Source organism: Ambystoma mexicanum, chromosome 2p (genome assembly GCF_040938575.1).
Source record: "Ambystoma mexicanum isolate Mex_15411 chromosome 2p, UKY_AmexF1_1, whole genome shotgun sequence".
Lineage (NCBI taxonomy): Eukaryota > Metazoa > Chordata > Amphibia > Caudata > Ambystomatidae > Ambystoma > Ambystoma mexicanum.
This window is the reverse complement of record NC_090923.1, coordinates 1,474,224,072-1,474,251,664: the sequence shown is the minus strand read 5'-3', so window position 1 is coordinate 1,474,251,664 and position 27,593 is coordinate 1,474,224,072. Positions and strand designations below refer to the sequence as shown.

At 46.7% G+C, this 27,593-nt stretch overlaps 1 protein-coding gene across 1 annotated transcript in view; it reads right to left on the bottom strand.

Moving 5' to 3' along the window:
- Positions 1-5,880, bottom strand: part of LOC138567643 (zinc finger protein 2-like) — a 563,467-nt gene extending 557,587 nt beyond the window's left edge. Inside the window, exon 1 of the mRNA XM_069646107.1 lies at positions 5,709-5,880. Coding sequence (XP_069502208.1) covers positions 5,709-5,750 — 42 coding nt within the window. The 5' untranslated portion in view covers positions 5,751-5,880. The remainder of the gene's footprint in view (positions 1-5,708) is intronic.
- Between the last annotated feature and the right edge of the window lie 21,713 nt (positions 5,881-27,593).

Genomic DNA, 27,593 nt, shown 5'->3' with positions numbered 1-27,593 from the left:
ACATTGCATCTGTCATCCCAACCCAAAACCGATTTCCCCATTCTGTTCTGACCATAATCCTGAAGCCCTGTGTTATTGTCAGGTGCAGCAAAACAAATTTTCCCCTTACCTTTCTTACTGTCATATTGTTTCTGTAAATCACAACCCAAAACCAATTTTCCCATTGTAAGCTGACCAATATCCCTTAAAGCCTGCCTATCCTTTTAGGTGTAAGAAAAACAAATTCCCCATTTTCTTCTATTCTTTCCCATAGCCGTGGTGCAAAATAATTAAAAAACGATTTTACCTTTGTGCTCTGCAAAACGAATTTTCCCATTACCTTTCTGTTTCCCATATTGTTTCTGGGAACTAGAAATCCGATTTTCCCATTGTGTTCCCACTCCCTGCCACTGCCTTCCATTCAAAGGAATCAAGCCTAATTGATGTTTGTGGGGTGTGGGTTGCTGGGGGAAAGCTTAACCAATTTTCTATTGCTGTGTGTTAAATTGTTCTTCTTGTGTCTTGTGATTAACAAGGAATTAATTGTGGCAGTATATCTCTACCTTGTCACTTTACAGAAGTATTGTGTTTTTGTGTTGACCCAATATTGGTGGCTGATGTAATCTATTGGTGATTTGGCTAAATAAATGAATAAATAAATAATTTTAATACACACCGGCCTGGTTCCTAGTCCATTGTGGCTCTGGGTATATGTTGCGGTTGTGTGCGAGACGGGTTGGAGGCCTTATCAAAAAAGAACCTAATATCTATCAAAGCGATTCATTGTGTGACACACTCATTGTGGGGGAAGGAGATCCCTGACTTGCATGTGACCATGTAATTAACCACAACAGGAAGGGAGCCAGAAGGCAAGTGCTGGAGGACATAGGTCAAAAGGGGGTGGGGGCTGGCCGCTGTAAGACTCATAAGGGACCAGGCACCAGTCTCCGCTGTAGACGGACATTAGCACGGGAGGGGGAGAGGGAAGGAGGAGGAGAAAAGGAAAGTCTTGAGGTGTGTCCAGAACTTAAGGAGGTCCAGCTCAAGTCTGAGGTGGGCAGGGAGGCCATTCCAGAAGGAGGCTCACATAACATATAATGTGACTAGATTTTGTATAGTGCACCTTCTGCCACTTGTGTGGCTTCTTGGCTCAACAAAACTGATAGTTGCGAGGCATTCCATTAATAGGCATAATCACAGATCTGGACAGCCTTCCATCTGGACAGCCTCCCACCAGCACTTGACACCTGATGTCTGCACTTACCCTTGCACTTGCCACCAGCTGGCTGTACTTCTCTTATTGTTATTTATTCTATCTACCCCATGTACTGAACTGTCCTCTCCCTCCACCCACACCACACTTTACCCCTCCCCCTTCCCCTGCACTTGCGCAATCTTAATGACACTTGCCCTAGTAAGATCCTTGTCTCTGTCTTCCCTCTGTCCCCCCCCTTGCCGCGTCGCGCCTTGAAACACTTGTGTATAGGCGCGTTATAAATGCCATATCATATCATATCATACCTTCGTTTTGCAAGTCGGCTTCATTTTTGAAGGGGACCAGCCATGTACAAATCAGCCTTGGTGCTGCTACTAAAATGAGCATTACAGGGCATACTGCTAGGCCACATGGACTCTGCATGGGAATAAAAGAAACCACAGCCATCTTTTGGCCTTAGGGTCCAGCAATTGGGCCAGAGTGCTAAAATCTTTCAAAAGACCAAGAGTGTCTTGTCTACAATGGAATGGAGGTCTTCCCGGAGCAAAGGTGGTGGTTATGATGGATACACAGCCTTCCATCCATTCGTTTTTAGTTTTAGTTTGTCTCCCTGAGTGAGAGAGTGTATGATGAGATGTGCGTCACTTCCTTGATACGGCTCGGACATCAAGCTTTGCTGCACGGATTTGGTTCAACAAGGTCTTAACAGGTTTGCAGTTGCTTGGGTTTGTGTCTTCCTGGCAACGAGCATATGGCGTAGATCCTCAGCCCCACCCAGCACAGTCAACAGTATGGGATCATGGGAGTCGCAGTCAAAAACATCTGGTGGTATGAAGGTTGCACAGCCACAACCTAGGAGTTCTGACAGATCTGCTCCACCAGTGCAGTAGAAGTGAACGTTTCATTGCTTGACGATTTCTGCGCTGGTGCAGACAAACTTAAATGATTAGGGGATGGAAAGATACCTAGAGCATTTCTAGTCATTATGATTCCTTTAAAACCTTCCATCCATTACTTTTTAGTTTTCAGGGAGGGTCATTAAAAACACACAGCTGCCTAGCCAGTGCATCCCCCAGAGGCACACACATGCCTCTAATGTCATTTCGCTTTACATTACCTAAGTCAAAGTGTGTGCCATAATGTTGCTCTCCATCCTAAGTACATTTAAAATCTGGCTCACCTGACGTGATGAAGAATCCCTAGGATAATGTCTCTTCTCACCTCGTGAGTTTGCCATCAGAACCCCAGGCTGAAAAAACTATCAATATCGCTGACAAATCTAACAAAGAATGAATCCAAACTGAAGTACACTACTTTGTGCTCAATGTTGAAAACCTCTGTGTGGGGTTCACCACTCACCAAGCGCTCAGCAGGGCTTCATGCAAGCCCCCCGCCCCTACCAAGGACTGCTAGGAAACACATAAAAATCAACTGCCTCGAAGACAAAACAAGTATTATTCTGAGAGGGGTTAATTTGTACGGTGAACTTTCTAAAGAAGTTTGTTCGATTTTGGGAGCACTTGGCCCTCACTTATTAATGGACTTTGAAATCAAAGAGGAGCCATGAGGTACTTACTGCATTAATTAACATGGAGTTTACCCTAAGGTGGGGAAAACATGGAATTAGTACCTGGCGTGCCATATTTTCTGCCACATCTAAGCACTGATTGGTGCATTTTCAAACCTTATCTGCCGGTAATCCCACTTGTGTATTTGCGCCTCGCATGCGCCGGTCCCAAGAATTCCTTCTCGTTCCCTCGCTCATGCTGCCATGGAAAGGAAGAAGGGACTACGTGTAGTCCCATCTCCCTGTTCCATGGCAGCCATTTCTTGGTTTCCTTTTTTTAAAAAATTTGTTGCAATGGTCGCCATGGAAAGGGAGAAGGGCTTCTCCTGTTCCATGGTGGCTCTTTTCTTTGTTTACTATGGCCGCCACGAAAAGGAAGAACGGACTACGTTTCCCAGTCCGCGGCAGCCATTTCAAATTTAATTTTCGGTTGTGAATCTCGAAGCATCTCGCAACTGAAAAAAACACCATTAGTCCCGCAGTCTAATGGTACGGAGTACTAATGGCAATAAGCCCCTCGCCACGGGGGGCATTAGTGCGTCAGGTAATGCCCCGTGGGCCTTCGTTAAGGCCCTTGCGTGTAACTATGGGTCCCGGGGGCATTACGTGACACAATAATGCCCACCCCTCGTCCCTCCAACCCCTGGTTTATTGCCGAATTATATTTTAAATGTTTTTGGGACTTCAATCACTGTATAGGAAATAAAGGGAGATGGCCTCACTAAAGTGGAACTACTGGATTCATGATAAAACATTACGTCTATTATCATGTCCTCCTGACATCTCTGCCACCTCTCCTCTTTCTCCTTCGGACTTTGCTAAATTCTTCTCTGAAAAAATTATTTCTCTTCGCCAACAAATTGTCTGTTCTCCTTCTTATACCTCTCCTCTCCCCTCCATACACCCCCCTTCGGCTAGGTTGTCTACATTTTCTCTTATCACTACTTCTGATGTCTCTCTCCTCTTATCTAAATCTCACCCACCGCCGCTCCTTCCGATCCTATTCCAACCCTTCTTATTCCGAAGATTTACCCCCTCTCGTACGCTATCTTACCTCCTTCTTCAATACCTGTCTCTCTACGGCCACCTTCCCTTCTGCCTTCAAACATGCTACTACATCCCTATATTGAAGAAGCCTTCTGCTAATCCTCTTCACGCTTCTAACTTTCGCCCAATCTCACTCCTACCTTTTCTCTCTAAAATGCTCGAACGCTTAGCCTATTCTCAGCTCTCAACTTGTATCACTACCCACTCTCTCCTTCCCCCTTCTCAATCTGGCTTCCGCCCCAAACACTCCACTGAGTCTGCCCTTACCTATGTCCTTAACTCGCTCCTTACTGCTCGCTATTCTAAGAAATCCTCTAGCCTTATCCTCCTTGCCCTCTCTGCTGCATTTGACACCATCAATCACCCCTTACTTCTTAATACTCTCTCCTCCCTTGGTTTCAAAGGTTCTGTCCTTAACTGGCTCTCCTCTTACCTCTCCCACCGTTCTTTTGCCGTTTCTTGGGGCGGAAGAACCACTACTACCTTCCCTCTTGATTACGGTGTTCCCCAAGGCTCTGTTCTTGGACCCTTTTTATTCTCTCTTTACACTTCACTCCTTGTCCCTATCATCTCCTCCTTCGGAATTTCTCACCATTTCTATGCTGATGACTCCCAGCTGTTCCTCTCCTTCTCTTCCTTCACCTCTGACCTACATCTCAATCTCTCTTCCTGTCTTACTGCCATTAAAAACTGGATGCCATCCCACTATCTCTCTCTTAACACTGATAAGACTGAAGTTCTGTTATTTCCTTCTAACACACTTTGTCCTCCCTCTCCCCCTCCTTCTATTCAATTTCCCCCTTCTAATCTTCCTATTTCTAACCATGCTCGCAATCTTAGCATTTACTTTGACTCTTCCCTATCCTTTACTCATCATATCTCCCTCACCTCTCGGGCATGTCACTACCATCTCTTTAACATCCGTAAAATCCGTCCCTCTCTCACCTTTCATGCTACTAAACTCTTAATTTCCTCCCTCATTTTTCTCGTCTTTTCTATTGTTCTTCTCTCTTCTTAAGTCTCCCCGCTTCCCATCTTGCCCCCCTCAAATCCCTTTACCACTCTGCCATCTGCACCCTCTGTCTTCTCTCCCCTCATGACTCCATTTCCAACTCCCTTTTTCACTTAGGCTGGCTTCCTTTCCACTCCCAACTTAAATTCCACTTCCTTTGTCTTGTCTTTAAATCACTTAACGAGCTTGCTCCCCCTTACCTCTCCTCTCTTCTCTCCTTCTACACCCCCTGTCGCTCTCTTCGTTCCGCTGATCTCTTCTTAATCTCGGTTCCCCTACCCCCTTGTGCCTCCTCTCGTTTCTGCTCTTTTCAGTTCCTTGCCCCCTTACACTGGAACTCCCTACCTTTTTCTATCCGCTACTCCCTTACCTATTCCTCCTTCCGCTCCTCATTGAAATCTCTCCTTCATTCCCCTCCTTGACTTACTCCCCCTCTCACCCTTCCCTCCCTGCATCTAGTACCCTTCCTTTTGTTCTCTTTATCAATTCCCTTCTCTTCTAAATTCTCCTACTCTTCCCGTTATTCACTACTTTCTCTCCCTCTTCCCTCCTTCCCCACCCCCTCCCTCTTCATTCCCCTTTTCTTATGTAAATTGTTCTACATGCCGATTTTCTGGTTTGATTCATGTTTACTGTTATTGCTTCTACTGTTCCATGTTCAATGTGTTCTTGTTGTTAACTGTAAAGCGCCTTGGATTAAGGCGCTACATAAAACAATGAATACAAATACAAACAGCAGAGCTACTATATGTGATCCGAATGTTGACGGGAAAACTACTGACAAGAAGAGTTCTGATGTGCTTTGCGTTTGGCCGTCTATGTGGCTACATTCAGCATACAATCGCAAGTTCGCAACCCTCATGCAAACATCACACCACACTTCTCACCTCGTCCGAATTCTGTGGAGACCTTTCTTTTTTAGTTTTCATTGTGATAAGCACTTCTCTTCTCCTTCCAGAAGCTCGGTGAATAACCCCAAACAGGCACACTGCTTCGCTTTAAAGAAATAAAAGAAACGCCGTGCTTTTCCTACAGGGTATCTGCGACAAGGACTCCGCTCAGAAATGCACGGCGAGCATGCGCAGAGTAGAGAATGTCCTTGCGTGCTCGATGTTGGAGCCATCTAGCCATGCTCGCTGGAAAGACACTGCTTATCTGGAGGCACCGAGAGAGGCTTGTTGTCGGCAGTAATGGACAGGACTTGAAGCCACCAGCAGCATCCCAACGGATGCTCATAAGAGCAGCGTTTATAGAAATCAATGTTAGGGGAGCACGGGAGGGGATACAAACAGAACGAAAAGAGCGCATACCAATAAGGGCCAACAGACTAAACTTGGAAACATGTGTTTTGCTAAACTGCTTGTATTTATTACAAAAAATGACTTTATGCCAGTACAACATAGGTTTACTGTGCATCAAGTTAATGTATAACCCAAGGTGGAAAGTTACTGTAAAGCGTTGCAACAGGACTGCAAGTAACAAATGCAGAGGGTTAACTAGCTCGAGCCTGACGTTGCTGCGCTTGAGATGTGTGTGCAGTAAACTACCTGATGAGTTATGTCTGGGTGGCAAAGTCACCTTCTCTAATCATTATTTCATGCATGCATCATGTTCTTACGTCTAATGTAAATACAAACAAGAGACAGCAAACTTTTAACGAGGAGACACCATTTATCACAGTTCAAACACCTCGTAGTAACTTTTAACGAGGAGACACCATTTATCACAGTTCAAACACCTCGTAGTATGATATCATAGTGATACAACGTGCGTTTAATTAAACCAGACATTCCGCACGGCTCAATTACTAATAATATGTAGTCAGAGATAGAAACTGTACTAGAAGAGACATCATCCTCAGCTCAGTTTCCTAATAGCAAGTGTCAGCAGTTTTTAAGCATTTGATTTTTGTAAAACGTATAAATGTTTATTTCATATTAATCCATAAAATAAAGATCAAACACATAGTATAAACAGCATATCAAAAATATGCTATTACAGTGAAGAGTTTGTTATTTTCATTGCATAAAAATCACGCCACAGCAAAGTTATGTAATAAAGAGCACATGTTTAATTTCAATTGAGCAGTTTGAGAAGCAGAAGATTAGTCATGCATCTCCTTTAAATGGAATTGTGAAGATTAGCCATGCGTCACATTTAGGAAGAGTTGAGAAGATTGGTCATCCATTGCTTCTAGATAGAATTGTGAAGTTTAACCATGCCTCACATTTAGAAAGAATTCTGAAGATTAGGCATGCGGGTAGAATGTAGCTAGTGCAAAGATCCTAGGTTGAGTGTAGTTAAGCTGTATCAATGCTTTTAAACCTGTTGCACTCCATGCTTATGGAACATTAGCCAATAGCACAGCCACAAACCTGCATGCATCTGCCATTATACACCATTCAAACACACTTTGCACAACTCCTCTGCCATAGGAATGCAACTATAGTTCACGACAAAAGCTGCACACATTAAAAATGATCCAGCTCTCGCATACTGCCTCTAGACTGCCTCTAACTACCCATCCACATGCCGGATCCACATAGATGGCGAGCAGGGACTTGGCTTCCCCTCCATCGCTTTGTACTGGCCTTTATGCACACAAGCATACTCACACTTCTCTAATTTTCCCATACCCAGACTTCTGTCCCCTGAGTGCGTTTAACCCTACCAGAATAACACAAACTAGTCAAAAAAAGATTTTAAAAAACACACAACCCCCCCCCCCCCACAGGAGCACATGAAACAGGCCAAACAAGGATTAAAATCAATGTACAACTACTCACTGAGCATCAACTAGCCCCTAAGACTGCTCCTTAAGTGGTTTCCTTAAAGGATGCTTCTAAATTGCAGTCCAGAAGGCAAGTGGAAATAGCTGCCAGGAATAGAGGCAGAGAGACACCTGACTGTTCAAACCAATTGCAAGGGGGAGGGCGGGGACAGGAAGAAAGCTAGAAACAAATAAAGGACTACACCCCAGGGACTGCACCGTCCAGATGTAGGCCAGCTCAATAAATGGGGTGGGAGGCCAAAGAAAGCACAAGATAACCCCACCAGAATAGCACAACCTAGTCAAAAAGCGATTGAAAAAACACACAAACCCTCCACAGCATCACCTAAAACAGGCCAAAAACAGATTCATATAAATGTACAACTACTCACTGAGCCTCAACCAGCCCATAAGACAGCTCCTCAAGTGGTTTCTTTAAAGGATGCTTCTAGATTGCAGTCCAGAAGGCAAGTGGAAATGACTGACAGGAACAGAGGCAAAGAGACACTTGAATGTTCAGACCAATTGGAAGGGGGAGAGCGGGGACAGGAAGAAAGCCAGAAACAAACAAAGGACTACACCCCAGGGACGGCACCCTCCAGATGCAGGCCAGTTCAGAAAACAGAGTGCGGGACCACAGAAAGCACAAAATAAACCCACCAGAATTGCACAAACTAATCTAAAAACAATTGAAAAAACACACAAAATCGTCCACAGGACCACATGAAACAGGCGAAACCGGATTGGAATCAATGTACAACTACTCAATGAGCATCAACCAGCCCCTAAGATTGCTCCTCAAGTCGTTTCCTTAAAGGATGCTTCTAGATTGCAGTCTAGAAGGCAAGTGGAAATGGCTGCCAGGGACAGAGGCAGAGCGACACCTGACTGTTCAAACCAATTGCAAGGGGTAGGGCGGGGGCAGAAAGAAAGCCAGAAACAGACAAAGGACTACACCCCAGGGACGGCACCCTCCAGTTGCAGGCCAGCTCAGAAAGCAGGGTAGGAGGCCACAGAAAGCACAGGATAAACCCACCATAATAGCGCAAGCTAGTCAAAAAACAACTGAAAAAACACATAATACCCTCCACAGGAGCACATGAAACAGGTAAAAAAAACGGATTAAAATCAATGTGCAACTACTCACTGAGCATCAACCAGCACCTAAGACTGCTCCTCAAGTGGTTTCTTTAAAGAATGCTTCTAGATTGCTGTCCAGAAGGCAAGAGGAAAGGGCTGCCAGGAACAGAGGCAAAGAGACACCTGACTGTTCAAACCAATTGCAAGCAAGGGGACGGGGTAATGAATAACGCCAGAAAAAAACAAGGGACTACACCCCAGGGACTGCACCCTCCAGATGCATGCCAACTCAGAAAACAGGGTCGGAGGCCACAGAAAGCACAAGAGAAACCCACCAGAATAGCACCAACTAGTCAACAAAATGATTGAGAAAAACACACAAATCCCTCCACAGGAGCACATGAAACCGGCCAAAAACTGATTTAAATGAATGTATAACTACTCACATAGCATCAACCGGTGCCTAAGACTGCTCCTCAAGTGGTTTCTTCAAAGGATGCTTCTAGATTGCATTCCAGAAGGCAAGTGGAAATGGCAGACAGGAACAAAGACAGAGACACCTCACGGTTCACACAGGGGAGGGTGGGGACAGGATGAAAGCCAGAAACAAGCAAAGGACTACACCCTAGGGACTGCACCCTCCAGATGCAGTCCAACTCAGAAAACAAGGTTAGAGGCCACAGAAAGCACAACATAAACCCACGAGAACAGGGCAAACTGGTCAACAAAACGATTGAAAAAACACAAAAAAACCTCCACAGGAGCACATGAAACTGGCCAAAAACGGATTAAAAACAATCTCAAACGGCTTATTGGGAATCAATCAGTCCCTAAGACTGATCCGCAACTGGTTTCCTTAAAGGATGCTTCTAGATTGTAGTCCAGAACGCAAGTGGAAATGGCTGCCAGGAACAGAGGCATAGAGACACCTGACTGTTCAAATCAATTGCAAGGGGGAGGGCGGGGACAGGAAGAAAGCCAGAACAAACAAAGGACTACACCCCAGGGACTGCCCCCTCCAGATGCAGGCCATCTCCGAAAACAGGGCAGGAGACCATCAGAAAGCACAAGATAAACCCACCAGAATAGTGCAAACAAGTAAAAAATGATTGAGAAAAGCACACAAACCCCTCCACAGGAGCACATAAAACCGAACAAAAACTGATTAAAATCAATGTAAAACTACTCACTAAGAATCAGTCAGTCCCTAAGACTGCTCCTCTAGTGGTTTCCTTAAAGGATGCTTCTAGATTGCAGTCCAGAAGGCAAGTGGAAATGGCTGCCAGGAACAGAGGCAGAGAGACACCTGACTGTTCAAATCAATTGCAAGGGGAAGGGCAGGGACAGGAAGAAAACCAGAAACAAGGAAGAAACAAGGACTACACCCCAGGGACTGCACCCTCCAGATGCAGGCAAGCCCAAAAAATGGGGTGGGAGGCCACAGAAAGAATAGGTTAAACCCACCAGAATAGCACAACCTTTTAAAAAAACTGTTGAAAAAAACACCCAAAACCCTCCAAAGGAGCACATGAAACAGGCCAAAAACAGATTGAAATCCATGTACAACTACACATTTAGCATCAACCAGCCCCTAATACTGCTCCTCAAGTGGTTTCCTTAAAGGATGCTTCTAGATTGCAATCCAGAAGGCAAGTGGAAATGGCTGCCAGGAACAGAGGCAGAGGGACACCTGACTGTTCAAACCAGTTGCAAGGACTACATCCCAAGGACTACACCTTCCAGATGCAGGCCAGCTCAGAAAACAGAGTAGGAATAAACCCACCAGAATAGCGTAAACAAGTCAAAAAAGATAGAAAAAAACACAACCCCTTCCACAGGAGCACATGAAACAGGCCAAAAATGGATGAACATCAATGTACAACTAGACAATTAGCATCAACCAGCCCCTAAGACTGGTCCTTAAGTGGGTTCCTTAAAGGATGCTTCTAGATTGCAGTCCAGAAGGCAAGTGGAAATGGCTGCCAGGTACAGAGGCAGAGAGACACCTGACTGTTCAAACCAATTGCAACCGGGGGGTGGGAGGGACAGGAAGAATGCCAGAAACAAACAAAGGACAACACCCCAGGACTGCAGCCTCCAGATGCAGGCCATCTCAGAAATCAGGGTGGGAGACCATCAGAAAGCACAAGATAAACCCACCAGAATAGCGCAAACAAGTCAAAAAATTATTGAGAAAAGCACATAAACCCCTCCACAGGAGCACATGAAACCGGCCAAAAACTGATTAGAATCCATGTAAAACTACTCACTGAGCATCAATCAGTCCCTAAGACTGCTCTGCACTGGTTTCCTTAAAGGATGCTTCTAGATTGCAGTCCAGAAGGCAAGTGAAAGTGGCTGCCAGGAACAGAGGCAGATAGACACCTGACTATTCAAACCAATTCCAAGGTGGAGGGCGGGGGCAAGAAGAAAGCCAGAAACAAACAAACAAAGGACTAGACCCCAGGGACTGCACCCTACAGATGCAGGCAAGCTCAGAATACAGGGTGGGAGGGCACAGCAAGCATGCGATAAACCCACCAGAATAGCATAAACGAGTCAAAAAACGATTGAAAACATACATACAAAACCATCCACAGGAGCACATGAAACAGGCCAAAAACGGATTTGACTCAATGTACAACTAGTCAATGAGCATCAACCAACCCCTAAGACTGCTCCTCAAGTGGTTTCCTTAAAGGATGCTTCTAGATTGCAGTCCAGAAGGCAAGTGGAAATGGCTTCCAGACACAGAGACAGAGCGACACCTGACTGTTCAAACCAATTGCAAGGGGTTGGGCGGGGACAGAAAGAAAACCAGAAACAAACCAAGGACTACATCCCAGGGACTGCACCCTCCAGATGCATGCCAACTCAGAAATCAGGGTGGAAGGCCACATAAAGCACAACAAAGACCCACCAGAATACTCACTGAACATCAACCAGCCCCTACGACTGCTCCTCAAGTGGTTTCCTTAAAGGATGCTTCTAGATTGCAGTCCAGAAGGCAAGTGGAAATGGCTGCCAGGAACAGAGGCAGAGCGACAGCTGACTGTTCAAACCAATTGCAAGAGGGAGGGTGGGGACAGGAAGGCAGCCAGAAACAAACACAAGACTACACCCCACGGAATGCACCCTCCAGATGCAGACTAGCTCAGAAAATGGGATGGGAGGCTACAGAAAGCACGAGATAAACCTATTAGGGAGAATTCTCAAGAATGTGCTAATTTCCCTTACCTTTTGAGACCCCCAGCAACTTTGCTGGATTTCTAGGATTTGATTTTTTTTACCTGGGAAGAGTGTGAGCCCTTTTCCCACTCTTCCATGTATTTTGATGTGTGTTTTACTTTTGTGTTCTTTGAATATGGAGTTTTAAAACAACTCCTTGGCATCATCGTTTTCCTGTGTGTCACACACCACCCTCAGTGCAGTGGCACCTTCTCTGGGACTGACTACTGTCTCCCAGAGCATGTAAAGTTAAATTGACTTTGCTAGTCTTTTTAAATTTACAGACCCAGCACACACTTTCTTACGATAGAGTGCTGGAGCGGTTGCCTAGCTTCCCCTGAGTCTAAATACTCATGTACCAGACAAATGTTACCCTTTCTACTTGAAATGGCTGCTGGCAGTGGTTTTAAACAAACTACCATGATTTTTCCCGACCGCGAACACCGGTAGCTAAAAATCGGGTCTGTCCTCGCTTAATTTTTAGGGGAATTGTGAATTGGCGTACCTGTAACGGGATGGTGACCTCTTCTCCTATTTGAACTTCAACCACATACGGCAGCAATTGAGCTGACCTACATACTTTCTCAGAGTTGTCAAAGCCCACGGGGCTACCCCGCAGTCGAGACCAGGCTTTGTAATTAATTAGGTCCAGTGTTGTATGCTTTTGTCGCCAATGGACATTTTTAGCATGCACCTGCTAGGCAGGAGATGTTTGGAATTTTGAGGCCCAATTTCCCACTTATCATTCAACTTAAATATGGGAATGGTCTGATCTAATAATGCTTTGCTGATGAAGCTTCTTTTGTTATTCAGGTATACTCTGGTGAGAACAGGCTCCCCCCCCTCATTTTCCTGAATGGGGAAAAACAGCTGTTCACCCTTTCTCTGGACGTCGGTCAAACTTTGAGCTGGTTTTCCATCATCTTTTATCATGGGATTTGGGTTTTCTTCAGATTGTGGAATGGTATACAATTTCAGAGTATTTCCTTCCAGTGTGGAATGCCACTTAAAACAGGGAGGAAGGTTGATTTTCAAAAATAGAGAAAGTTTCCCATCACCAGTTTGTGCTCCTACAGAGATGACAGTGCAGTGATGTCTGGGACTTGATTGCTCCTAAAGTGAAATTCTATTTGGTCGGACAGTTGTTCAATCATATGGCATGTGCCATTTAAACTCACATCATGTATACTTTGTTTTAATGTGATTTCCGGTTAGTCTGAGTTCAGAGGACCTTGTTCACGCAGTCAATCAGCGGTGATAACCTCCAGAGCAGGTCATTCCCCAGTAGACAAGATGTGCCCTCTGGGGTGACGACTATCACTGGGTGTTTCACCCTATGTCGCCCAATTTTTATCTCCAAATCCGCAGTCCCTTCGACAGAAATATAATTTCCATCCAAGTTTTGGAGTTGCACAGGAAGAGGGTTGAGGAGAATTTGGTGACTCTCCCCCTTCCTGAATGTATTTGGTCAAATTCCCTTTTGGACAGGAGGGTGGCTTGGGATCCAGTGTCCACCAGCGCTCGTAATGCACATTGACACTGTACCTTGACAGAGGCATAAGATCTTCCTTCCCTCTCTTCAAGGGGATAAAGAAAATGTGCATTTTGTGCCAGCATCAAAGTTAATTGTTTTATTTTGAACTCTGACACTGTGTGATCTTGCACAGTTTTCTGTATCGGTGTCTGGGAATCTGTGAAGAAGATTTTGCACCCAGATATCTGTGGGATTGTAAAATCCCCTTTTTCCACTGCTTCTTTGCCATCCCCCTTTTCCTGGAGACATTTACCCAAACCTGTTTGGGGGAGGATCTCTCATTGCTTTCAGGGTCATCTGTGTGACCTTGTTGGGGTTTAATGATATGTGGCTCTGTGTCAGTCTCCATACTTACCCAGTCTAAGTTAGGGTCTTTTGGGACCCAGCTTTCCTTGCGAGGGATCCCTCCATCCCTGAAAGAGAAGATTTATTTTCTTGCCTGAATCCTGCAGGGATTCTTCCCCTTCGAACGGGATGATGTGGACTACCTCCACAAAGTGGGTTTTCTTTTGCTCTTGATTTCTCCTACTTACCCTCTGTGCCCTAGATTCCAGCCTTTCAGAGGTAGGAGATTTGTGTTCAGGTTCAGAGGTTTCCAAGGTTTTTTCTCTGCTGAGAAAGGAAGTTTCCTCTAGGGCTTTGCATCACCCTTCCCCCCGGTCCTCCTCCTCTGGAACCGGTGGATTGTCAGGGTTTTCATCCCGTCATTGCTCCGGGGCACCAGACCCGGGTGTTTAGCTGTTCTGGGCAGCAATTTCCATTTGAAGGTTCTGCTGAGCCCACAACATGCAACCCAGGTCTTGTGTCAAATGTTGGACCTGGCACTCCAGTTGAGACATCCTTTCTGGTTGGTATGGGGGTCTAGATTCATACCTTTGCTGCTCCCGGAAAGGGTAACTGTCCCTTCTCCCAGAGTAGTTGAGGTATTGAGAGTTTCCCGGATAGCCCTCCATTCTTGGTCTCCCTTCTCCCTGATTTGAGAATCTATTGTCCTGAAAGCGGGGAGAGAGAGGAGGATTGTTCGGGAAATTGGGGTTTGGAGGGTATCTGGGAAAGAAGCTTAAGTTGGAGAGTGGAGTATTTCTTCCCTCCTGAGGGAAGTGCTGAGGGAAGTTTTGAAGCAGTTTTCCCGGGGCACTACTTACCTGAATGGAATCCCCCCTTGTGCCGGGGGAGTCCATACATACCCCAAGATGGGTCTATTACCCTTGTATCTCGGGCTTGGTGGCAGGGTCAGGTGGAGAGTTGGTTGGATACCCTGCCTGGCTACCACCCGAATTGTGTTGGATCAGAGGTTCTCCTCTGCCTCTCATTCTGCTTATTAGCGGGAGTATTTTTCAGCACCCCCCATTTCCAAGTCCAAAATGGGGGTATTTTTCACCTCTGCCACCTTTGCAGCAGCGTGTGTGTTGGAGGGTTTGGAGTTTTTGGGGTCATTTTTGTTCTCAGATGGCTTTTGTACTTCATAAATCCGGGTGGCCTGTTCTATCACTCAATCCAGGGTCCTACGCTCATGGAAGATCCTTACCAGTTGGGTCATTATGTAATTTGGGAGTCCATGGAAGTAGGTATTAATGAACTCGCGGTTATTTGTGTTTACCCGCCTAGTGGTCTGTGCAAATGCAGAGTCCTTTCTGTCCGCCACATCTCTTTCCATTATTTGCTTGGTTTTGGGAAGGAAAGGGTTAATTTTGCCTGGAGAAGCCTAGAGGAGGAGCTAGCTCTGTGAAAAAGACCCAGCAATGCGGAGAACGCAGAGTCCTTTCTGTCTTTTGTGTCCCGTTGTGAATTGCGACCTGTGACTTGCATGTGATCTGCTAGCTGCCCCAACCTGCTGAGAGGACCTCGCAGTGCCAGTAGCACACGTTGAGAGTTGTGTGCATGGGTGTTGTGAGGGTGAGGGGGGAGAGACAAAATCTGGCGGCTCCTCGAGCCGTCGGGCATTCCCTGCCTCCCAAGGAGTTATGACATACACTGTACTCCTCGCGTTTCTGGCATTTCTTTAAAATGTGCTTTTACAACCTACTTCTACCAGTGTCTCCATTTAACGCCATTGTGATTGTCTGACTACTTGTTTGGTGTGGACCGGCGTTATTTCGGAATCAGCTGGAATTCCTGCCTGAGGCTGTGAGGCTGCTTTCCCTCCCTAGTTCACCCGCTTTCGTGTTCGAACGCTCTGCAGAGGGAATACTCTATGGACAGTCGGACTGGGTAATCGCTTGATCTGACGGCTCTAGTGGACTATTAAGTCTTTCTAATTATTAAATTGGTCATTGCTTTTATTGAACTTGGTTATATGCTTGTTATAGGCTTGTTTAATTAAACACTGCTGCCGGGGTTGCAAGCTATCTACCACCCCCAGGAGTGTGAAAAGAGGGTTGCAAGGGAAGTGAGGTCTAATTTCTCTCCCCCTCTCAAATAATAATTTCTTTTTGTTTTTTTTGTTTTTTGTGACTTTTTATAACATTCTGCTCATATAGTCCTGCTGTTTCTAGGACGCATCTAATTTTTAGTGCTTCACCTGGGGTTTTGCTAATCCACCCATTGCCATTTGTCATTGTTTATTGTTGCTGTTAGGGCGGCTGCAAGGTTATTCCTCTCCCTGCCCCTGGGGGGAAGTGCAGTTAAGCAAAGCTAAATTAGCTTATCGCTTTCTGCATTCCCTTCACGAGGGCTACGCATTCTATTTTTTGCAGTTGGGTATAACCCATGGGTGATCAGACTGTTACGCTCACCTGGTTCCCACGGAGGTATCGACCGGAACTGGGCCGCTGTTATTTCCACCAGCGTGACTTGTAGCGCTGAGATGACTGACTGGACTGGCCCGCTCAGCCTAGTTTGTCTGGCTCGCAAGAATATTCTTCTGCAAAGGAGAAGAGGAATTAACCACCCGTGGAATTGAGTGTCAACCCACCTTCCCCACTCCAGTTGTCTTCCCACAGATCACTCTTGATGTCCCCCCCCTTAGTCTCACCTGATGGTTTGGAAGGAGGAGCTCTCCATCCTTCACTGGCGTAGAGGAATTGGTGAGTTCCAGTATTGATTCATAAGAGTTCAAATGTCTGCTCTTCACTCTGTCCGATTCCTTGCAGGTTGCCGATTGATCCACTCGAAGATTTCCAAATGGCACTCGGTAAGATTCAGGTAAGTCTATTGTGGTTTTCCCCTTAGGGGCCGGGGTACGGCGATGAAGCAGAGTTGACTGTGCCGACCCGAGATGAGGTGAGACCCCGGTGGTAAATCAGGTAAGTTTTGTGGGGGGTAACTGGTATTGTCTTTGCTTTCTCCCCTTAGGGGCCGGGGTACGGCGATGAAGAAGAATTGACTGCGCCGACCCGAGAGGAGGTGAGTACCTCCCGTGGTAAATCAGGTAAGTCCTTGGGGGTAGCTTATATAGCCTTAGAGAGTCCCCTTGCTCACCTTGCTGTCTTTGTCTCCTTAGGTGTCGGATGGCGGCCGCAAGATGGAGAGAGCGTGATGGAATGCTGAAGTACCGCCAAGCAGGTGAGTTCAGCGCGGCGCCGTAGGAATGCGAAGCGATGCTTCAAAAACTTCTGTCTTTCAGTTCCGTGGCGAAATGGATCAGGATTCAGGTAAGGATTAAAGTTAAAACTCCTGTTCTAACCTTTATCCTTCTTTTCTTCTTGTTTCAGGAGTCCCAGGACTGAAACGGGCGTGGCTGAAGACTGGAGCTGCTGAAAACACGGTGAGCGTTACACTGCAGCAAGCAGAATAACGCGAAGCACGTGTGGCTGTCCGGGCGTGGTTTAAATAGCCTTGGAAGAAGATCCAGGTAAGTATTCTTCCACAGCCCCACCCAAGTAACAAAATAGTCCCTTCAGTAAAATAGTCCCCCCTAAGCCTCATTTGGCTTGAGTCTTCATGCAGCATGGTCTGCTTCAGGTGAGTATGCAGCATGGTCTGCTTCAGGTAAGTTATCAATAATGAGCCTGGCGCCCATGGCGCCAGGACTGACTTTATCTTTATGAGCCTGGCGCCATAGGCGCCAGGACTGTACCCAAACAGCCCCTAACTGGGGCTTTTGGGCATGCTCCAAGTGGCATGATGCCTGCTTCCGGGGCTGCTGGGCCTGGTCTGGTCTTCCGGGGGCAGGCATCATGACAGCACTCCCCCTTTCAAGGCCCCTCCTAAAGTCGTTCTCCCCCTTGGCCGTGGTTTGTCTGGAAATTCCTGATGGAACCTCTTCACTAAACGAGGTGCATGCACGTGGTCACTAGGTTCCCAAGACCTTTCCTGCGGACCATAACCTTTCCTGTCAATTAGGTAAAAGAGTTTTGATCTCACTCTTTTTGAGTCCAAAATATTCTTGACTTCGAACTCGGGCTCCCCGTCTATGAGGATAGGTTCAGGTGGAGGGGTTAGCCTAGTTCCTGGTTGCACTGGCTTCAAAAGAGACACGTGGAAGACGGGATGGATTCGCATATGAGCAGGTAGGTCCAACTTGACGGCCACTAGGTTAATAATTGCCTTGACAGAAAAAGGTCCCAAATACCTGGGGTTAAAGGTCCAAGTCCCCTTGAGTGGTAAGTGCTTAGTGGCTAACCATACTTAGTCCCCTATTTGGTATTGAGGAGCTTCACTTCTGTGCTGATCCGCATCCTTTTTGTATTTTTCCTTAGCCTTTTGCAAATGGATGGTTGCTTCTTTAAAGGCTTGTGTAATAACAGCGTGGAGATGGTCCACTGCGGGCAACTCTAAATGCTGGGGTGAGTCCAAATCCGAGGTTCGAGGATGGTGCCCATAAATGGTAAAAAAAGGACTTTGTCCAGTTCCTGAGTGTACGGAATTATTGTACGCATACTCTGCGATCCACAGAATGTCTTTCCAATTCCCCTCAGACTGATGTAGCATACAACGGAGGTAGTGTTCAAGAGTCTGGTTGGTCCTCTCCGTTTGACCGTTGGTCTGAGGGTGGTGACTGGTCGAAAGCCTAACATCAACTTGTGCCAGTTGGCAGCATTTCCTCCAAAAATGTGAAATGAATTGACTGCCCCGATCTGAAATTAACACTGAAGGAAAGCCATGCAGGCGGACAACATTTTCAAGGAATTCCTTGGCCAGGATTGAAGCTGAAGGTATCCCTTTTAAAGGATTGAAGTGGGCCATTTTAGAAAAAAGATCTACAATAACTAGAATGGTATTGTAACCTTGGTACGGGGGTAAATCCGTGATGAAGTCTAATGACAAGGTATGCCAAGGGGTAGGTGGTATGTCTAATGGTTGCAATAATCCAGCAGGTTTTTTCTTTTGTCCTTTATTTTGTGCGCAAATGCCACAAGACATGACAAATGACTTGACATCCTTTCGCCAGGTGGGCCACCAAAATTGCTTCCTAATTTTAGCTTCGGTTTTTGCAATACCCGGATGCCCTTCTATTAAGGTGTCATGGTAATGGGAAATGACAAGTTCCTGTAGTTCCTTTTGCGGTAAAAATAGCCGGCCATGGTAATAAGGTATTATTTCATGATACCATCGATGACAGAGTACTCTGGACCTTTCTTTGCCCAGTCCTGTAGGGCAACGGAATCAAAGAGTTGGTGGATCTTGTTTTGAATGTCCTCCAGTGTCTGTATGGATGTCAGGCCAAGGATTCTCTGTTCCGGAATTATGGGTACGGGTTCTAAAGTTATTTCTGCTTCTCCCATTCCAATCCGGGAAAAGGCGTCTGCTTTACCATTCTTACAACCTGGTCGATAGGTTATTACAAAATCAAACTCGGCGAAGAACAATGCCCAACGGAGTTGGCGCGAAGATTGGGCTTTGGCTGTCTTTAGGTATTGTAAGTTGCGGTGATCGGTGATGACCGTGATGGTATGTCTGGCACCCAGTAGATAGTGCCGCCAAGCCTTGAAGGCGGACTTGATGGCCAGCAGCTCCTTGTCGGTTATGGCATAGTTTAATTCGGGGGCTGAAAATTTTCTTGACCAAAACGCCACTGGGTGAAGCTGGTTAGTTTCGGGATCCTTTTGGGAAAGGACTGCTCCCATGGCTGAACTGGATGCATCTGTTTCCACTATGTAGGGAAGCTCGGGGTGCGGGTGTCTTAATATGGGAGCAGATGTGAATTTAGCTTTTAACTCTTGGAAGGCGTTCTCGGCTTCCTCTGTCCACACAAAGCGTTTGTTTTTTCGCAATAGCGTTGTAATGAGATGTACAATGTGCGAGAAGTCCGGGATAAACCTGCGGTAGAAATTGGCAAAGCCAAGCATGCTTTGAACTCCTTTGATTGAACTTGGCGAAGGCCAATTAAGAATGGCATCCACTTTCCGTGTATCCATCCGGATTCCTTTCGGGGTCAGAATAAATCCAAGGAATTCCACTTCCGTAGTGTGGAAGATGCATTTTTCCAGTTTAGCATATAATTTATGCTGGCGTAACTTCTCTAGGACTGCTCGGACGTGTTTTACATGCTCAGATTCTGATAAAGAGTATACTAAGATGTCGTCGATGTAAACGACCACACAAACGTTGATAAGCTCTCGGAGGACATCGTTCATGAAGAACTGGAAGGCTGCTGGTGCTTTGCTTATTCCAAAGGGCATCACCTGGTACTCAAATAGTCCGTGCTTGGTGCGAAAAGCAGTCTTCCATTCGTCACCCTCTTTGACACGTACCAGATGACATGCCCCCCGAAGGTCTAGTTTCGTGTATATACAAGCGTCCTTCACCTGGTCTAGTAGTTCTGGGATCAAAGGCAGTGGGTATCGATTCTTGATGGTTATCTGATTCAGTGCGCGGTAGTCTATACATGTTCTAAGGTCGCCTTCCTTTTTCGGTACGAAGAACAAAGCTGAAGATGCAGGGGATTTGGACGGGCGAATGAAGCCATTAGCAAGGTACTGGTCTAGGTACTGGCGCAAATGAAGATTTTCAGGTTCCGTAAGGGCATAGATTCTGCTGCAAGGTGGTTGTGCTCCAGGTACAAGATCTATTTGACAATCATACGATCTGTGAGGTGGTAAGGTGTTTGCCTGTTCCTTTTGGAAGACATCCTGAAAGTCTTGGTATTCAACAGGTAATTGTATGGCTACTGGAATTACTGGGGCCAGGACTGAGTTTTGAGTTTTCCTTGGGTAGCAGGTGTGAGCACATTCTGGGAAGATTAGTCTCTTCTCTCGCCAATCAATACAGGGATTATGTTTTTCCAACCAAGGTATCCCCAGTATCAGCTGAAACTGTGGGGCCTTGATTAAGTCAAACATCATAGCCTCTCGATGCCCATCTTGACTCAGCAATGTCATCTCTGCAGTGGAATGAGTTACGGGTCCAGAGGCAATTTCCGTTCCATCTACAGTGGTGACAACATCGGCCGTGGTCTTGCGGGTGAGAGATAGATTCATCCTGGTAGCCAATTCCCAGTCCAAGTAATTTCCTATGGCTCCACTGTCTACGTACGCATTTACCGCGTGCATGCGTTATGGCTGCTCTGGATCTACGAGGACCATGGGTATAGTGAAATGCGAGGTCAGAGTGTCCTTCTTTAAGCTCAGCAAGCGGACCTCTACGCTTGCCGGGCGTGGTCGTTTCCCGAGTCAGATTTCACATGGTTTTCGTCTGCTGCTCCTATAACTTTCTTGGGTGGTTTTACAGGACAGTTCCGAAGAAAATGACCAGTAGTTCCGCAATATAAACATAATTGCAGTTGCCGTCTTCTATCTCTCTCCTTTTGGGTTAAGGGTCCTTTAACCCCACCGATTTGCATATGTTCTGAGACATCTACTCCCTTGGAGCTTACGTGGGTTTTAACCACCACCCTGTTCTCAAACTTGGTTCGGTCAGCCTTCCTGGTTTGAAGTCTGTGATCGAGCTGGACCACTAGATCTATATATTCAGCACAGTCTTGAGGCGGGTTCACGATTTGGGCCAAATCATCTTTGAGTTCTCCCCGAAGTCCTCGATGGAATAATGTGATTCGCTTGGCTTCAGGCCATTCGGTTTCCACTACTAATCTATTGAAAGTTGCAATGTAAGATAAAAGATCCTGGTTACCTTGACGTAGGGATAAAAGTTTGTTGTCCAAAGCCTGTCCTCGGGAGTGTCGGGCGAATAGTCTTTCCATGCTTGTTCGAAAACCCTGGAAATCTCGAAGAATCGGGTCATCCTGGTTAACTAGTGGAATGGACCAATCCGCCGCACTGCCGCTGAGATATGACAGTACAAAGGCTACCTTGGCCTGATCGTTTGGGAAAGCTCCAGGTCTACATAAAAAGTGCAAGCGGCATTGATTCATGAATGTTGCAAACCCTTTTGGGTCTCCGGCAAAGCGTTCAGGCGGAGCCAAAGGAACGGCTCGAGGTAAATTTATCTGCACTGGGTTACTCGATGGTACAAGTCCTGGTAGAGGTGTTTGTCCAGCCTGGCTCTGTAATAGTTGTCTGGCCAACTCATCAGTTCGTTCTTTTGACACTATCAGTTCCCTCCTGAGGGCATTGGTTTCTTGGCGGGCGGAATGCACTTCGGCCCTTAATTCCCCTAATAATTGGGCCAACTGATCAGTTTCTGAGGTCTCCATGACGCCCAGGTGGGTATTTGTGGAAAGGCTTCGCGTTCTGTTACGCTCACCTGGTTCCCACGGGGGCGTCGACCGGAACTGGGCCGCTGTTATTTCCACCAGCGTGACGTGTAGCGCCGAGATGACTGACTGGACTGGCCCGCTCAGCCTAGTTTGTCTGGCTCGCAAGAATATTCTTCTGCAAAGGAGAAGAGGAATTAACCACCCGTGGAATTGAGTGTCAACCCACCTTCCCCACTCCCGTTGTCTTCACACAGATCACTCTTGATGTCCCCTCCTTAGTCTCACCTGATGGTTTTAGAAGGATGAGCTCTCCATCCTGCGTCGACCGCAAGGGCGCGTTGATGAACAGTTACTTCACTGGCGTAGAGGAATTGGTGAGTTCCAGTATTGACTCTAAAGTCCAATTGTTCATAAGAGTTCAAATGTCTGCTCTTCACTCTGTCCGATTAATCCACTCGAAGATTTCCAAATGGCACTCGGTAAGATTCAGGTAAGTCTATTGTGGTTTTCCCCTTAGGGGCCTGGGTACGGCGATGAAGCAGAGTTGACTGTGCCGACCCGAGATGAGGTGAGACCCCCGTGGTAAATCAGGTAAGTTTTGTGGGGGGTAACTGGTATTGTCTTTGGTTTCTCCCCTTAGGGGCTGGGGTACGGCGATGAAGCAGAGTTGACTGCGCCGACCCGAGATGAGGTGAGTACCTCCCGTGGTAAATCAGGTAAGTCCTTGGGGGTAGCTTGTATAGCCTTAGAGAGTCCCCTTGCTCACCTTGCTGTCTTTGTCTCCTTAGGTGTCGGAGGGCGGCCGCGAGATGGAGAGAGCGTGATGGAATGCTGAAGTACCGCCAAGCAGGTGAGTTCAGCGCGGCGCCGTAGGAATGCGAAGCGATGCTTCAAAAACTTCTGTCTTTCAGTTCCGTGGCGAAATGGATCAGGATTCAGGTAAGGATTAAAGTTAAAAATCCTGTTCTAACCTTTATCCTTCTTTTCTTCTTGTTTCAGGAGTCCCAGGACTGAAGCGGGCGTGGCTGAAGACTGGAGCTGCTGAAAACACGGTGAGCGTTACGCTGCAGCAAGCAGAATAACGCGAAGCACGTGTGGCTGTCCGGGCGTGGTTTAAATAGCCTTGGAAGAAGATCCAGGTAAGTATTCTTCCACAGCCCCACCCAAGTAACAAAATAGTCCCTTCAGTAAAATAGTCCCTTCTATTCCTTATTTGGCTTGAGTCTTCATGCAGCATGGTCTGCCTCAGGTGAGTATGCAGCATGGTCTGCTTCAGGTAAGTTATCAATAATGAGCCTGGCGCCCATGGCGCCAGGACTGACTTTATCTTTATGTGCCTGGCGCCATAGGCGCCAGGACTGTACCCAAACAGCCCCTAACTGGGGCTTTTGGGCATGCTCCAAGTGGCATGATGCCTGCTTCTGGGGCTGCTGGGCCTGGTCTGGTCTTCCGGGGGCAGGCATCATGACACAGACTGACATAATTCTAAACTATTTTATGCACTGTGGTAATTTGTATTGGTATTACCACATTGGGCCTCATTACGACTCTGGCGGCCGCGGTATGAACGGTGCCGGTAAGGTACCAGAACTGTTCATACAGGGCCACCACATTACAAGTTTCCTCGCGGGTGGCGGTATGCACGTCTGGTCTGGTCAGACGTGCATACTGCCACCCGCAAGCAGACCAGGATGCAACAACGGACCCGTCATAAACGGGTCCGTTGTTAGCATCCTCCCCATTCCCATTGTGCCCTATGGGGGCTCAAATGGGAATGGGGACGTACCGGGCCCCGAAAATGGGAATTACCGGGCCTGCAAAAGTCGGAATGGCCCGGTAATTCCCTTTTTTTCGGGACCCGGACACGAGTTTGGAGGTAGCCATGCCGGTTATGACAGCATGGCTACATCGAAACTCGTAATGAGGCCCATTGTTTTTTAGTACAAAGTGTTCATTGAATTTTAAGATAAGCTAACATTCATTTTTAGTTAAAATCCTGCATAAATTCTCAGTTTGTACATTTGTACCCTGCACCTTGTACTTTGGCTACTTTTCTGCTGTGCTGTGGTTTTTTCTGCTGCCCAGCCTCGGCTCCAGGTGTGTTTTGGTGTGTTTGAGACTCTCTTTCCTAAACCCCTGTCTAACTTCATTGGGTCTCCTGTGCGAGCCAAGGTGATCCACCTGAAAGATGGTAAAGCGCAAATTAAGAGAGGAGGGCGCAATGGTCACAAGTGCCAAAAAACGAAAACATACCAGAACCTCAAAGACCATTACCACGCCAGCAGCCAGGGTTTTTAAATCCAGACCAAATGTGAATCAACTTTCTTTGGACTTCTATTTAAAGACCATGGCTGGGAATTTGTCTGATAGAATAAAAGTTATAGAGTAAGTCATCTGGGAAGCTGCCTCCTCAATTGGGGCTACTGGTGGGGAGATGGGAGTAAGCTCTCCTGCCCTCAGTACCCCTCACACTGAAAGCCCTACTTTGGAAATGGGGGGGGGGGGAGTTAACCAAATGTGCTGCTAATAGATAAGGATATTGAAATATGTAGTATTCCAAGTGCAAGCGTTACACCCCCGGCATTTCCTGTGACGGTTGTTGAATCCCACTGTGAACAGGGGCCTATAATGCCATCTAGGGATGATTCCATAGTATCATCCACAAAAGATGATGACAAAACTTGGTTGGAGGCACCACTTGATAGAAAACTGAAGCCCCTATTCTCTCTACTGGATGCAAATGGAGGAAATCTGGTGGGGTGTAGCCCCCCGGATGCTCAAGGACAAAACAAACTGGAGGCCAACTTTGCACTGTTGGAAAGCTTTAAAAAAGGGGTTATGGAAACCTTGACGATAATGGATGATTCAATTAGGGATTAAAAAACAAAAGTCAATACTATCATCCAAAATAGTACTGGGATGGTCTGCATCCAGACCTAACCGCTACAAGGCCATGTAATCAGATGGGGCAGGGGAAAGGGGAGGGTAACGTTGTTAGTCATAATCCCCCGTGGCCTAATCCTATGGTGGCAACAACAAGTCACACCAGCATAGGGTCATCTACGGCTGCGGGAGGGAAGCTGGGGCTGGTGTAGTTCTTAATATCCCTCCGTAGGCGGCCCCGCTGGTAGGCGTGATAATGGGAGTTCAGAGTTTACTCGTGGGTGCCCTAGAAACTCTGTCATCCCTGATGAATAAAGCAACTCATTGGATCAACTTAAACATAATGGGCCCTAGTATAAATCCAAAATCTGTATTGATGGCCAGAAGAGTGGGTTGGGTGGGCCCCACCAGGGGGGCGGGGGAGTGGGGACCAATGTAGGATCTGTTCGAGAGGGAGCATGTTGTACCACCCGGGGGGGCAAGAAATACCTCTGGCCCCAATCCCAGTGGGACGGAGAAGTATATTAAAATTGTCTCATGGAATATAACGGGCTCAAGGAGAAAACTGCAGTTGGAGGAGAACGTGGAGTTTTTGAAACTCCACGAGATCATACTACTGCAAGAAACCTGGGACTTGGAGTTGCCCCGTTTGGATGGGTATGCTTCATATGGCATTCCTGCTAAAAAGAATAGGAGAGGGCGGAACTTTGGGGGTTTGGTAGTGATGGCCAAAGCCTCCCTACCCTGCGGGGTGGAGGTGGTAGAGACCAGGCTTGAATTCTTACAACTCTTGAGGTTCAAGTTTCCGGGCACTGAGGGGCTCGAAATATTGAACTTTTACAATAGTCCAAATGGGGCAGAGGGGGAGGTAGGGCGTAAAACAAAGGAATTTGTATATTTGTATATGGATGACCCTATTAATTCTAAGGAAAGGCTAATTTGGGGAGGGGATTTCAATGTTAAGATGGGTGGTGGTCTCTCTAGGGATCTATATGAACCCACGGAAGAACAAATGTCTATGGACCTCGAAACAGAAATGGCGGATAAGAGGGTCTGTTCTAAGGGCCTTCAGTTGAGCACTTGGCTCATTGAGTGCGGCTTGCGTTCAGTGAATGGGCGATTTAACCCAAATATCCCCGGCAAACATACCTTTAGTAATCACGTGGGCTCCACTACTATAGATTATTTCAGCCTTACGATGGATTTACGGAAATACATTAAGAGTTTTGATGTGGCCCTGGTAGGGAACAGTGACCATTAACCTCTGGTCTTAACTCTGAAAGGTATAACTGTTGCAGACGCTTGTGCACCCAGCTTTTCTTGTCAAGTAGAAGGGGATGTGGTGTCTTGAAGAAGAGTTAAATGTGGGAAAATCTTGGACTCTGGCTTGCATTGGAAAATATTAGCCTATCAATGGATCCCGTTGATGGGGATCCTGGATTAATCAAACAATCAACGGGTTGTGGTGGGTCTTTTTGTGGGAATACGGGGGGTTTCTCAATGGTCCCCAGACCAATAGGCACAGCAGGGAAACGGGGCTGGTTTGATGAAAAATGTAGGATGGCAAAATAGGCACTCTTGGCTGCTCTACAGCGCCATGCGGTGGATAGATGCAGTATTGTTCAGGCGCGGACTGTCTACCGCAGGATGCTTGAGCAAAGGAAATGGGAGCTGGAGGTTATGGCCTGGGATGAATTTTTGGAGGCCATTAGAGTAAATGATGCAAATGGTTTTGGGCATTTTGTATCTAGGGGGTCTCGTGATTGGGCAACTCAAGGTCCATTGGGAACACATGTGGGGGCATCAGACTGGGCTTCCTATTTTGGTACTATATATGATGATGGCCGAGTCAGAGAGGAAAATCAGTTTGGGGGAGTGGCACTACGTTTCTCTCTGGAGGAAGTAACCAAGGCAATTGGGACACAGTCTTGTAATCAAGCTCCCGGCCCAGACGCCATACCTGCTGACCTTTTTATCAGCCAGATCGACCTTTGGACCCTGTTGCTGACTAGAGCCTTTAACGCCTGTCTAAGTTCTGGGTACTATCCCCCATCGTGGAAGACAGCAACAATATTTCCCATCTTTAAAAAGGAGGACATCACCAAACCTTCCTCTTATCGTCCCATCTCTCTGTTGGACACAGTTTTCAAAATGCTTGGTCGGGTTTTGTTGGGTCACTTGGAGTGTTGGCTCACTGAGAGCAACATCCTAACGGACATGCAATTTCGTTTTCACCTTGGTTTGGCCACCATGGAGCAGGTGCTTAATTTGTATCTATTGATATCCAACATAGTTATCTGTAGGGGCGAAGTAGTCTTCCTTGCATTCATGGACTCATGCACAGCCTTCGATAAGGTAGCTTGCTCCAAGCTCTGGGCCGTGCTTGAGTCCATGGGATGTCCGGTTGATATTGTGGCGGTCATACAGGAGATCCATTCTAATACTAAAGCTAATGTTCGGTTTCGACCAGGGGGGAGGTGCACTGAATGGTTTGATATCATACTGGGTGTACGCCAAGGGTGTGTACTGGTCCCCATACTCTTTACCTTATACATTAATGGGCTGTTGCAGGCACTATTAAATACAGCTGTGAACTTTTTGCGAGTGGGGGGCAGGCCATTCCCCGTCCTGGCGTATGCTGATGATACAGTGCTTATGGCCAGAACGCCCAGGGCATTACAGGCCTTGGTGGACGCGTATGCCTACTTCATGACCATCTTAGGTCTCAAAATCAATTCTGT